General features: G+C 45.7%; 3 protein-coding genes across 3 annotated transcripts; all 3 read left to right on the top strand.

Annotated features, from left to right (window-relative positions):
- Positions 1-5,024: 5,024 nt before the first annotated feature.
- TRUGW13939_10402 (uncharacterized protein) lies at positions 5,025-5,498 on the top strand (the record flags this gene model as incomplete). The annotated part of the gene is made up of 1 exon (XM_035493514.1): positions 5,025-5,498. One exon carries the CDS (start codon positions 5,025-5,027, stop codon positions 5,496-5,498), a length of 474 nt encoding a protein of 157 aa, XP_035349407.1.
- A 3,301-nt stretch (positions 5,499-8,799) lies between these two features.
- On the top strand, positions 8,800-9,824 carry TRUGW13939_10401 (uncharacterized protein; the record flags this gene model as incomplete). The annotated part of the gene is made up of 3 exons (XM_035493513.1): positions 8,800-8,835; positions 8,888-9,301; positions 9,366-9,824. 3 exons carry the CDS (start codon positions 8,800-8,802, stop codon positions 9,822-9,824), a joined length of 909 nt encoding a protein of 302 aa, XP_035349406.1.
- Positions 9,825-11,704: 1,880 nt separating this feature from the next.
- TRUGW13939_10400 (uncharacterized protein) lies at positions 11,705-13,268 on the top strand (the record flags this gene model as incomplete). The annotated part of the gene is made up of 3 exons (XM_035493512.1): positions 11,705-11,794; positions 11,846-11,999; positions 12,052-13,268. The coding sequence occupies 3 exons, from the start codon at positions 11,705-11,707 to the stop codon at positions 13,266-13,268; spliced, it is 1,461 nt and encodes a 486-aa protein (XP_035349405.1).
- Positions 13,269-13,656: the final 388 nt, after the last annotated feature.

Raw genomic sequence — 13,656 nt, 5'->3', positions numbered from 1 at the left:
GATCCCCATCTAGCCCTAAGCAATCGAGGCTTTTGTTGAAGCGGTGTATGCCAGTCGTTCATTGGATAAACCCGAAATCTCATGTGCGCAGCGCCGCAGTTGAATACGAAATCTCATATTTGCAATGGCTTCGATTTTTGATGAATTTACGAAATCTGCTTTTCCATGCACATATAAAGCCGGTACCGAGATGATTTTCTCGCTGTTCTTAGAGATATATTCCTCTGTGGTTTCTTTTCCTTTGTAGGTACGCTTAGATGGCTTGGTCGAAAGAAGCAATCATTGCACTGACCACCCTCATTATCTCTTGCCCCCCAACACTTCTGCTCATTTGGGCCTGTCGGAAGCGAAGGCGTCGAACAACGTCGTCTGAATTAAGTATGTGTTTCTAAACTCCATGTTCGATGATTGAGCTGATTCCATTTGTGTTTGGTTCTAGGCCTTTTACCACGGCACCGTTCTCATGAATCAACCTCTCAAGGGCCTGGCCAGAACAATACAAACACTCGAGAGCAGCTCATTGAGGCAATATCATATATACAGAGTCCAAGTATTCACATGCAGATTGTTCGTTATACTTTTTTTTATGTCATTCACGGAGGGTCTAGCACCACTGACAATTGGTTTAGTTCATGGCACAAAACAACATATCCGGACCGTCACCAGATAGATCTGTCCAGGTCCATACCTGAGTAACTAAAGGTCTGCTTGTTCCTTTATATTCATGATCCCTGACATACTAACTCTCTGGCGACTTTTAGAGAAATGTCGATGTTTGAATGACATCCGGTCTTCCCTGTCTTTACTCTCACCACCGCCAACCGAAAAATGGATGTCTTAAGGGCTGCACAAGGGCTATGAAGGATATTGAAGGCATATACTTGTACCTATACAATCGTTGTTGTTGAATTATGCTTATTTTATTTATGCTTATATACAAATACATCTTCATACAACGCTTTACCATAATTTGCAGCAAGTTTCAGCGTAATTTTCATCTAATGCGTAAATGACTGTAACCGACCATGGCCATTCCTAATACAGTTAGCACCGGCGAGCGTTCTGCCCTTGTGATTGGCCAGAGCTGACGGCGAACTCCGAGTTTTCATTCCGACCGAAATTTCTCCCTCTCCGGCGTTCTCGCGGTCGTTGGGAGGTATATCACCGACACTTCGTTCTCTTATATAATGTTTGTTTTATGAACTTTTAAAATACGGACGAATCGCACTCTACCCACTCGCGATTCTTCACAGGGAGTCAACCAAGGCTTAGGCGTCCAGCCCAGTCTAGCTCCCTCGGATCGGAATAAAAGACAATGTATCTGCCGGAGGCTTCAACAACACGCCGCAATGGCAAACCACAGTCTTGCGATCCATGCCGCAAATCGAAGCTCAGATGCGACCATACTCGGCCAGTTTGTGGCCGCTGCACAACGAGGAACATGGGCCAACATTGTTTCTATCATCCATCGCCGATGACGAAGAAACCGGGCAGTGATCCAACGCGCGGCAATCCGATGTATAAGTACCTGTTCGACAAATTAACCAGTCCAAGGTAATAATCGTGCATCTCATTTATATTTACTTGAATCTATACTAACGGGAGTTAGACCTAGAATTACTAGATATAATCCATCATCAGGATGAATTAGAAGAGATATATAAACGTGATTTAGATCTAGAGCTGATTTCCCAATTAATCAAGACACAATAAGAGATCAATAATGCCCATCAACAGGCTCAATATAAACAAAAGAACAATATACGGTAAAGCTATAGCCGAAAAAATGCCATCATAGAAATCAATAAACAACTATCTAGAGCTATCTTACCAGAAGATAATATTTCTTATCCAATGATATACCTCTAAAAATAGCCTATCTTACTAAAACTTTACTCTTGGTCCATACTAAGTACACCTTAAAGAGAGAATAACTGTGACAACGAGTCGATTCCTATCCTCTAAGAGTACTCTGCAACGAGAAAACCAAACATGAGAAGGGAAAGAGGAAGAGAAAGAACCTCCCCCGCTAGTTACATGAGAAATATTCCTTTGTGTGCGCCAGTCTATTCCCTTTATGGTTCCGCATGAGGTTATTCCCATCTCAGTACCGCTCTCGGTTCTCTTTCCTTGGTGGTGCCTCAGGCCGCCACTGCTGGTTCCCGAGGCCTGGGTCAGGACCGTCACAATAACAGCAACACAATATTATAGCTAATACAATTATTAGATATTATAATTATAAGAAGAGAGGTCCTCTATAAGGCCAATCTAAAAAAAAATAGATTACTAATTATATAGATAGAGCAAACAATAATAATTCCAGTGCCCTAAAATATAAAATCAAGAAGTTATCTAATAAAAGAGTAGACCTCAATACAACAGACAAGTATAAACAGAAAGAAGAGAAAACTTAGATTTATTTTTAATGCTCAAAAATGTATAGTACGAAAAGCTGTCTCCTCTGTCATTTCTGGCCCGCTTACTTAAAAGACCGTCGATGTAACTCCTACAACGATGGCTGGGAGCATCTCGAGCAGATGCAGTGGCAGCGCCATATAGAAGCAGTTCATCAGCTACATACTTGAATATCACCACGGGAATTGTTCCCCGCCACTGAATAAGGTGAATAGAATAGAAAGAATTGAAGAAAAGTGTGCAAGTATATATTTGCAGCATTTTATTCAGTCAAAATGAGCAATGTCATGGTCCTTGACTTTTTCAGCGGCTACTTTAGTGTCAGGTTGTTTGGCAGTATCTGCGAGAGAGCCTTTGATTTTCTTTTGGTTCTTGCCACCTTTCTTCGGAAATGCCACTCCTGAAATGGCTTCCAAGACAGAGCTTTTGCCCGAAGATTGATCGCCTCACACAATAATCTGTGGAAGTGAAATATAGTGGCAAATTCCTTGCAAACAAAGAGTGTCCACCGAGTCTAGAAGGTCCAGCTGCTCTTGGGTACAGAGCCCGGATAGGGCATCAGTTGAGAAATTCCTCATTACCATCTCTCTGAATGTACTCGGGCTTACTCTTTGAACATCACTTGAAAGGGCACTCTCAGTAAGCAGACATGCGCTATTTATATTCAATGTAAATGAAGAATCGGAGTATTCTGTGGGCAGGGGCATGTCTAATAAGTGCATTTGGAAGGAAAAATAGGAGATGAGTTATTTTGGATACTCCAGAATCGCTGAAGCACAAGAATGTCTGACACAACCCCTTGTGTAAGATACATTGAGGCATCATTACCGCCGCAACTATTTCTTTCAGATTTCCTTGTATCTTCCAGATCCAATAAAACCCAAACATAACCGTATTACAGAAGATCACTGGATATGTTCCTTCTCAGATTTAGTATCACTGCAATCAATCAGATTGTATGTGATTCCATCTCTATCCAGTCTTATGATTATGGAGTTTGCTGACGATAATCTAACTCGCAGCTATTCGCAAATGTTGTGAGTGACAATTGACATTCTTGAATTGACATCGCTGACGAAATCGAACCTTGCTGGCTGAAGAACTATACACAAACCACGTAAGCAAGCATGATACAGAGTCTCTCGATTAGCATCCATTATTGATCAATCCAAATCTTGCAGTACCGATCCCACCTGTGAGAACATTCTTGCAAAGCACCTACTGTAGCCAAAGATTATTGTGACTAACACTTAGCCTTCGCTCAGTTCAAACATCACCAAGTAAGCCATCACATATTTAACGTCTGTTTTTCATTAGATTGTGCTGATTTAGTCCGTAGTACTACCGATCATGTGTGTATCCCCCCTCAGCTTGATCGTGGCATGTTATACTCACACATGATAGTAGCTTGTCTCCAATCAAAATGAGTAAGCAAGCTACATACTGCGGAAATCATGGGTTTCTCCCAACTATCTATGATCATTAATGGGAAGGCTGACACTTGTCATGAATAAAGCACCTACTTCATCTAGTAAGTCAATCCTCCGGACTAGTCTTCGATAATCATACTAAGTTAATCTCCATAGCCACTCGTAAGAATCCTACATGCAGAATGAGGACATGACACACGCCCAGAAGCCGAAAAGCTTCGTTCGCATCATACTGGCAGACTTACACGCCGAGCACATGCTACTTTCTTCGGAAGATGTCGGCAAAGCTTCCTAGAATGAGGACCAAGACTGGCGCGATGTTTATACTTTTCCGAAGTGTACTGACATATCTCGCTTTGTTAGCAGCTCAACCCAAGCCCAGTAAGTTATTATACTATTCTTCAAGAATCGCTGATCAGTATTGACTTTATTTCAATCACAGAGCGTGGGCCATACCAGATTCGGTCCATATCCTCCGTCCTTGATTGGATTTTACTAATAGATGTTATCATTCTGATCAGGCCATCGCCCGGTAAATGACTTGTTTTGTGGATATATCACTACAATACTAAAGTGTTACAGTGTGAACTTTGTGGTCTTTCGGGCCACAGACCTGTGGAGTGTTGGCTTCGTGCCAACGATGAGGTAATGAATAATTCCGACTCTTCTTCTTCTCTAGACGTAACATTCATTTCACTCTGACACTTTGTAGGGAACTGTTTGTTATTCATTTCTGCTGCCTACACTAGACGCACTCTGACACGGTTTATTTTCGCCGATATATAGAAAGTTGCTGCCGTGAGTCATTATTTTCAAGTTTCTCAAGTATCTATGCTAAGTCTGCGTACGTGCAGAACTCAAAGAAAGTGAGAAATCCTTCAATTGAGAAGTATATAGACACGAATCAGCTGACGGAATACGGGGTTGCGAGTTACCGGCCGAGTTTGAAGAATACCAGTTCATGACAGACTCGCAGGCTGTAGACCGCATTGCCCACATTCGAGAGCGATCTATTAAGGACACCAGTGCTGTCGAATTCTAGTCATGGAGCTTTGAGAAGTTTGACAATCGCTATTTTCAAATGAAGCGTATTCCAACCAAGGGCACGATTGAAGTTGTCATCCAGCTCGCGACCAAATACTTTTCGGCCGAAACTACCCTTGCTATTCGCCCGTATCCATGGAGCACTTCCACAAAGGTCGCCCGGAGATCATTCAGATATTCTCGCCCGAGTCACAGAAATGTGACTCGGCCCACAAGGCTATGGACCGGGATAAGCTCCGCGGCCTACTCTTCGACGCGGCGCGCAGCTACTCGCGCGCCGTCATACATGCGCAGCAAGGAAAAGGCCATGATCGCACGTTATCCGCTCTGCTGTACATCGTCCCCAAAGACGAGCATCTCCCTGAGTTTTTCGCCGATCCTGTCTACGACTTCTCGCGTCCCAGTTGGGTGATGACGGGCTCAACCAACATTGCCTACCAAGAAGCGGGCTTCGTACTGCACCAACCCAAGTCGGTATGGGTTCAGTACCGTGTTGGAGATCGTGGCGCACTATTCTCGGTGGTCGCGAACAAGGGTAAGGGCGGGTTCTTCGTCGAATGTCTTGAACGTGCTGCCAAGGTGGTCGAAGATCTCTTGAATAATTTGTGAGGTATCAATTTTTCTGAACTCGATTGTAAGCGGTTCTGTGAGTTTTCGATTCAACAGTATATATGCACCTCATCCCTACTGATGTCTTTCATCATCTTGTAAACATCTAGCACGTATGCTTCGACCGATAAAGTGGAAAGCGTCATGCTAAACCCCGTAAGAGACGTTCCGATGAGCGACACGATATAATGAACATGAAACGCCAATGTCCATCCGTAGATGAGGAAGCCTAGAGGAAGAATTACTACGGTAACAAGTAGATGCATCGACACGGGCCTGGTTTTTGGAACGATACTTCTTGCCGTCGGCGCTCCCCCTTTGTAACCGCTCTGCCTTTCGCCTCAGAATGACAACTGCATATGTCTCCCGGACCACGATCAGTGATAACAACATTGAAGCCGAGGAACCCGAGCACGATGGCTGCTGGCCAAATCAATCATCGCCAGCCCAGGTCCTGTGTAATATACGCTCCTGCGAGAGGTGAAATTAAATCTACTATCATCTGAGGTCCTGTGGCCAATGCCATGGTTAGGCCGGTTTGTGCCATTTGGAACAAATCCCCGACGATAGCTGGCCCGAGGGTGAGAATGGACAGGAAACAGCCGGTTAAGAACGGGAACGCAACTACTACCATAGGAATTTTCATGCCCAGAGCGCAGGCGATCAAGCAACAGAGCGCGAGGAGATTTCCAATATGGAAGAGGCAATGGGACTAGTATGCCGTAATACAGTATTCTATGCATAGTTGACAAGCTGCGTCGATCTTGAGCCTGTGGACCCCGTATACAAACTTTTTGACTAGTACTGTACGTGCCAAGTGACTCGCAATCGGTTCCTGGGCTGTTATGAGAATTCTCAAACTGAGCCAACTCGCACATCGAGTGCCATCGCCAGACTTCATTTTTCAACTGTGCCGCCCCTGCTAGCATGAAGCATAACTGCAGCAATTCCAGCCTCCAGTCACAGCAACCAATGCGACGGTATACCAGCCTTTTATGAGCTGCAGCTCATGACTCAAGTCTTTGTAAAGCCGGTGATGGAGCAAAGACTGTTACATATGGCTTTCACGTACCCCGATGAAGAAGAACTATTTGCCTCTCACCCCAGCCGATATCTGGGACATCTGCTTCGCCATGAGGGCCCTGGCAGTGCCCTGGGTCTTGCTCTGTTCAGTGTCCCGGCACAGCAACTTTCTGCGTTGAAACCCGCCTCACTACGGAACGAGCTACGAAAAAGACATACTCGAATTTTTCAGCCAGTACATCCATCCCTGTTCTTCAACTCACGCGAAACTGTCTATACATGTTATTGCACAGGCATCTACTGGAGCTTCTGCAGCAGCAGAAGAAAGTGCCGCCGCTGAAGAAAACTCCAGCGCTTTAGCGTTGCGTGTACACCAAAACGCTGTAGCAGTCAATAGACATGAGCCTTCAGTGTCCAGCGCGAAGATTCCCGTCAGGGTTGAACATGCAACATGGAAGGCAAGCCTGCACCTTTCGACGGCTGCAACACCAGTTTTGTTCTTATCACAGTTGGTTGTAGACGAGGAAGAATGATGAACTCGACTCCTTTTAGAAGTCGAGTGGGCCATCAGTCTCTGGTGATCGAAGTTGATATTTTCAAAGTAACCTTCCAGGTTGTGTTCCTGGTACCTGATTATAGTTTCGCTCCAAGGACCTGTAAATAGAAGCCAGAATTTTAGCAAATCACCACACTTTAGATTTTCTATCGCTAGTCTTTCTGGGCGTTACCGGCCCCGGGGCATCTGGCCGTTCGAGACGACCGCCGCAAGAGACAACATCGTAGAAGATCCAGTGCCTGGGAGGATTGCGCCAGTTGTTCATCAAACACCCAACTGCAGCAAAATCTCGGGCGCTCGTGTGCCGTCCCACACCACGGGGAGAACAAAATGCTCTCGCAAAGTCGCCATCCATCGCACTCCTATTGTCCGTCACTGTCAGTCAGGATCCGTGGCTCATCTATGACGCAAGAGCCCAGATATGTCAGGGGAGCCTGATCACGCTCAGTCTAAGCAGTCCAGAGCTGACCTTATCGCGGTGCAACAACTGGACGGCGACCACCAGCTGAGTAAAACTCAAGCCCATCAGGCTTTTTTGAATAGGAGCCGCTACTGTTTGCAACTCGTACAGCTGCATCTTCACGGGAATCAGACCTACTTGATCTAAGAGGCCAGCGATATATCAATTGGAGACATCTTAGCATCGGAATGTCGAGTAACGGAAGAGCGAAATAGCAGAAATCGTGTGGCCGGTGAGTGAAAACTCGTGCATCCAGACATCTCAGTTCGGAGTCAACCTCACGGGAAAGTCCCACAGCTTGAGCTTATTCATCATATGATCCAGAGCTAATCAATAACTAGACCTTAGATCGCCATTGGGACCTTCGGGACAGGGCACGTCAGGATGACCACTTCCTCAACATACTCTCCTAAGGAAAACTCGTCCAAACATCGGCATTTACTTTCGGGATGCCGCAGGGAGTCAGCGAGGGAGCCTAAGAGAGGTCGGCGGTATCGTCACCTCGGAATGTTGCCAGTCGGTTCACACCACTGCACCTTCCAGAGAGGGCCTAGCTAGAGCGTACGCACTAACAGCTCCCTATAATCAATATCCGAGATGATAAACTGATACGTATCATACGTATCATACGGGAACGTGCCATGTAAGTCACATGGACAGTGCACGATAAACAATGTTCAAAAATGAACATGGATACACCAGCCAATCGGCGGTTACAAAGAGCATTTCGTAGCTGGTGGCGTTGGAAAACGTAAGCATTAATGTATTGACAGCGGAATGATTGCTTTATCTGGGAATCACCTAATTATAGTTGTTGCTTCCGTCAACTGGTCTTCTCTGGTAGCTGACAAATTCTCCGACAATTACGTTAATGTGTGCTCGGAGGACGCTCCGCGGAGGGCGCTCCGCAGTGCGCGCTGCCTGTAATTCAAGACAGAAACAAGGTACTACTGTAAGACGACGAAGGTGTTGTGCAACCAACCCATCTATTGATAACAGTCACTTGAAAACGTTGATGCACGTATTTATCGGAGGGACGGAATTGAGCCGCCCACGCCAGTTTATATCGAATTTCACATGGCTTCTATTTATAAGCTGCTGTTGGAGGCGATGTCGCGATTTTCGTAGCTGATCGATTATCTGCATATAAATATGGTAACCAGGATCTCACGATCGATGGGGCCGATCATGATTCTTATCATTACACAAGGACCTCAGCCTCGAATAGCAATACAAAGGTATCCTCTTTCTTCAAGTACACAATGGCGCCTCAACTGAAGAACGTCGCAATCATTGGCGTATGGCTCCAGATCCCAGCAATATTTCGTTATCTAACATGCACCAACCTAGGCCAGCGGCAACGTAGGCAGCATCATTCTTGACGCATTCGTCGGCGCATCACAGTTCAACGTGACTGTGCTGACGCGCTCGTCCAGCAGCGCTACTTTCCCGGCAAGAGTCACTGTCCGCAAATCCGACTTTTCCGAACAAGACTTGGTGTCTGCCTTCAACGGTCAGGATGTAGTCATTTCTGTCGTGGGCTTGGGTGGATTTACCGACCAGAAGAAATTCATCGATGCTGCTATTTCTGCTGGCGTGAAGAGATTCATTCCATCCGAGTTCTCGGCCAACACGCTAAGCCCAGCTGTGGTGCAGTTGTTGCCGGTGTTTGCCCAGAAGAAGGAAGTTCTGGACTATTTAAAGACAAAGGAGGCTTCAGGGTTGACATGGACTGCGATCTGGACTGCATTGTTCTTCGATCAGGTAGGGAACCATACTTCCAAGGCAGATATGGGTGTGACGGCAGAGAACTAATGCGACGAAACAGTGTTTGACCACCGGTTTCCTAGGATTTGACCTTCCAACGCGAACAGCATCCATTTGGGACGGCGGCAACAGCGTCTTCAGTTTGACCAATGTTGACCAACTCAAGCGTGCTGTAATTGCTACCCTCGAGCGTCCAGCAGAGACAGCGAACAAAAATCTCTACATCGCCTCTGTCGAGACATCGCAGAACGAGCTTTTGGCAGCTTTGGAGAAGGCCACCGCTTCCAAGTGGACTGTCACACAAACCACTACGGATGAACAAGTCAGCGAGGGAACGGCAAGGCTCGGTAAGGGGGACTTTACTGGTGCGTTTGTGCTGGTAAAGGCGACCAGCCTCGGTAATACGCCAAACCTTCGGGCAAACTACATTCGAGATGAACAGCTGGCGAATGACTTACTGGGATTGAAGCTGGAGAGTGTAGAGGATACCGTCAAGCGTGTTGTCGGTGCTTCCTCCTGAGCATCAATATTCCCATTATCACATCACGCCAGTTTACGTGACTATAGCATTTGAAGATCAAGAGGATCAACCCCATGCTGTCCTTGTCTAGATATGCAATAGATTCTGTCTGGTCTTATCTCGTATCATGTAAAATAAATCAGCCAACCAGAGAAATTAGTGACAACCACGTGCGCATTAGTTAAATTCCCCTATGAACCACAGTAGACATAGTGATTTAGGCTAATTTCTTATCTCAGGACCTCAGAATACCCTGCGAGAGTGGCGTATAGTTCGATTCTAGAAATCGTTGCGCGCGCTAGTAAAGCCGCCCTCCCGCTATCCTCGTCCAAAGGGTCTGACTTCTTGAACAATTGTCTATTGTTAGGATTGGACCCCTATCTCGAGTATAGTACGGAATAGGCTAGTGTTATTCACGCAATCGTTATCAGCTTGATGCTAACGTCAGACTAAGATGACATGTGGGGACAGAGATAGGGATCCGGCAGAGTAAGGTCCTTAACACTGGTATATCTCGCTTAAAATATTCTACGCTAACATTGGAGTATTCTATCAGGATTTATAACGTCTTGTAGTTTCCTCTTAGGGTTTGCTATTTAATGCTGATGGACTTAAAGGCGGGACATATATCTTAATAGAGATTTTTGGCGGACTTTTCAACCACCTGACTAAAAGGGATATAACTGCTCTAGCTTTGCTCATGTGTAGCTGACACCGAGCACCTCCTAGCTGTAGTGTTGGCAATTTAAACCCCTGCTCCTGTGGATGAGAGTTTTTCTGAAGTTGAAAACTAGATATACTGAAATCTATTAATATTTGCATAAGATTTACTCACTTTATCACTTTATTAGGTCTCTATAATAGCAGTATAAGATCGATAAACAAACTCAGATGTATAGTATAAGAAGAATTCTAGTTTTAACGGTTCTCGTATCGAGCCCTATCGCTATAATTGTTGGTTTATTCGTCATTCGGCCGAAAAAGACGCAACTTTTGATGGGTACTCTGCTGACCGAACCGAATATACGAAGGTGTTTTCCAGTGGACGAGAGTTTTTCCGATGTTGAAAACTGGATAGATATGCCGCAATACCGAAACACCGAAATATATTAATGTTGATATGAGTCCGTTACTTTATGAGATCTTTATAGAAGCATGCTAAGACCAATGTTATATTTAAATTTAGATATATATGTCCTGGAAGAAATCTAGACTCTGAAAGATCTAATATCGCTTCTTATGGTTATAGTTGTTGATTTATGCATCATCAAACCAACAAAGGCGTAACTTTTTATGGGTCTTCTAGTCCAGTCATTTGTTGTTGACAGGCTTAACATGCGAAAACGGCACTAACTATCCGCGTACATTATCTATAGTATCCGCGTCTTACTGAAGGAACTAGGAAGCTATAACATGCTATAGTTGATGAAACCAGCCAGCCAGACAGCCAACATTAAACCAACAAATGTAATCAACAGGGGTTGACGTTGACTCACGTATAAAAGCCCCCCTGTGTCTAACACTTACAAACCGGATGAATTCTACCAAATGCCGAGTTGCTCTCCATGTTGACGAGATTATCTTTTTTATTAAACTTTTCGATTTGGAGTCTTCATAACCTACTGGTTATACTGCCAAGGTTGCGTTTAGCTTCAATCCATCTTGCATCAATGAAGGTTGCATCGTTAGCGCTAATAGGGCTTTCCCTTAACTTTTTGGCATGCCTGGCTTCTTCGGATACTACCCCAGTCGTAGATCTGGGCTATGCTAAGTACAGTGTTCGCAGACCTTTCATATCAATAGGGTCATTACCTGAAGTATATTAACTTTGTCTCTTGAAGGGCTCGACAACCTCCGCAGGAGTCACTCAGTTCTTAGGAATGCGATATGCAGCTCCACCGCTTGGGGATCTTCGTTTTCGTGCTCCACAAGATCCGTTAAAGGAGAACCAAACACAGGATGCAACAAGCGTAAGAGCAATGCCATGCAAATTAAAAACAGCATTTTAATATTTCATACAGCATGGACCAGTTTGTCTCTCCGTGCCGCAAAAGTACTCTGTACTGCAGACGACCTCCGAGGACTGCCTTTTCATAGATGTACAAGTACCCGCTTCTACAAATAGTTCATCGAAGCTGCCAGTGATGATTTGGTTTCAAGGAGGGGCTTATATTTGTCAGTAAATACCTTTCGGAAGCCCGAGGGTAGCTTGCTGACTTTCCCCAAGTAAACCTCAACGCGGATTACAATGCCACGGGCCTGATCCAGGCAAGCTCCGACAGTGTCATCGTGGTAACCTTCAATTATCGAGTTGGCCTCTTTGGATTCCTAGCCAGCCAAGACGTTAATGACGATGGAGACCTCAATGCCGGGCTTTTCGATCAGCGAAAAGCAATTACTTGGGTCCATAACCATATTTCGGCGTTTGGCGGCGATCCCGAGAGAGTGACACTGTTCGGTACATCAGCCGGCGCGGGAGCCGTTCTCCTGCATACTCTAGCTTATGGTGGAGAAAACACAAGCAAACCGCTCTTCTCAGCTGCTTTATCCGCCGATCCCTTCGTCCCCGAGATCTTTCCATACCAGCAGCTCGAATTCCAGTACCGGGAAATCCTTAATGCAACCAATTGCTCGAGCCTAGAATGTCTGCGCCATCTTCCGACAGATAGCCTGCTAGCCGCCAATATCAATCGCCCCTTTCCGGGACAGACTACCTCGCCCCTTTTTTACTTCAGCCCTTGCGTAGATGGGATTTTCTTCCCAGATCTGCCGAGCAAGCTTCTTGCCGAGGGTCGTTTCCAGAGAGTGCCGCTCCTACAAGGCACCGTCACCGACGAAGGATCCATCTTCGCTGCAACCGCCAATAATACGGATGTTGACCAATTCGATGCATTCCTCGGCGCCCAGTTCCCAGACTTGGACACGGATGGCATAGACGCACAATACTCGTACATGCCTCTCAACACCACTTCGCAAGCCTATTACAACCGAGCATCATTCGCCTACGGCGACGTCTCATATACTTGCTATGGCCTCTCATTCGCTGCCGCTTTTGCAGCCGCCAACCTCCCGGTCTATTCATGGCTGTACAATGTGATCGACCCCGTTAACACTGAGGTAGGGATAGGCGTTTTCCACACGTGGGAGGTAGGAGCCGTGTGGGGCCCGGGAAATGCAGTGAACATCGCGGCTCCTGCAGGAGCGGATAGCTATACTAACATCAACAAGGGCATTGTGCCCCTCGTTCAAGCGTACTGGACTAGTTTTGCCAGAGCCCATGATCCGAATGTTTGGAGGCTGGAGGGGAGTCCAGAATGGAAGACGTGGGGTCCAGGACAGAGGCTCAAGATCCAGACGAATAGTACGACTATGGAAATGGTGGATGGACAACAGATTGAAAACTGTGAATTCTGGGCTGCTAGGAACTCGCAGGTGTATCACTAGAAATCCTCATAGACTAGTGTTCAGACTGTCCTTTTTAGCTAGAATACCACTACGTAGTTGATCTCCAACAATTTGCAGGTCTGAGTCAGATTGTCAACCTACCCACCCACTGCTATAGTCCCACGCTGTGGGGTTAGATCGATCCTAATATATATTTATTCCTATTAGTTTACAAAAGAATTGCACGTGCATGCCATCGATGCCCAAAATATCTTGCCATGACGCAGGGCTCAAGGCATGTCCTTATAATGAGCATATTCAACATCCAGACGCAACCATGATAACCAAGCAGTAAATTTAAGTGATTGCAAAGTGCACGGCAAAATCTTGGCATAAATGGTTGATATAAGTGACAAGAGTGCGAGCAGAACATGGCTAGTGAGAAACA

This window comes from Talaromyces rugulosus, chromosome VI, assembly GCF_013368755.1.
Source record: "Talaromyces rugulosus chromosome VI, complete sequence".
In the NCBI taxonomy this organism is placed as follows: domain Eukaryota; kingdom Fungi; phylum Ascomycota; class Eurotiomycetes; order Eurotiales; family Trichocomaceae; genus Talaromyces; species Talaromyces rugulosus.
Note: the sequence above shows the minus strand (reverse complement) of the source record. Positions and strands in the feature narration are given on the sequence as shown.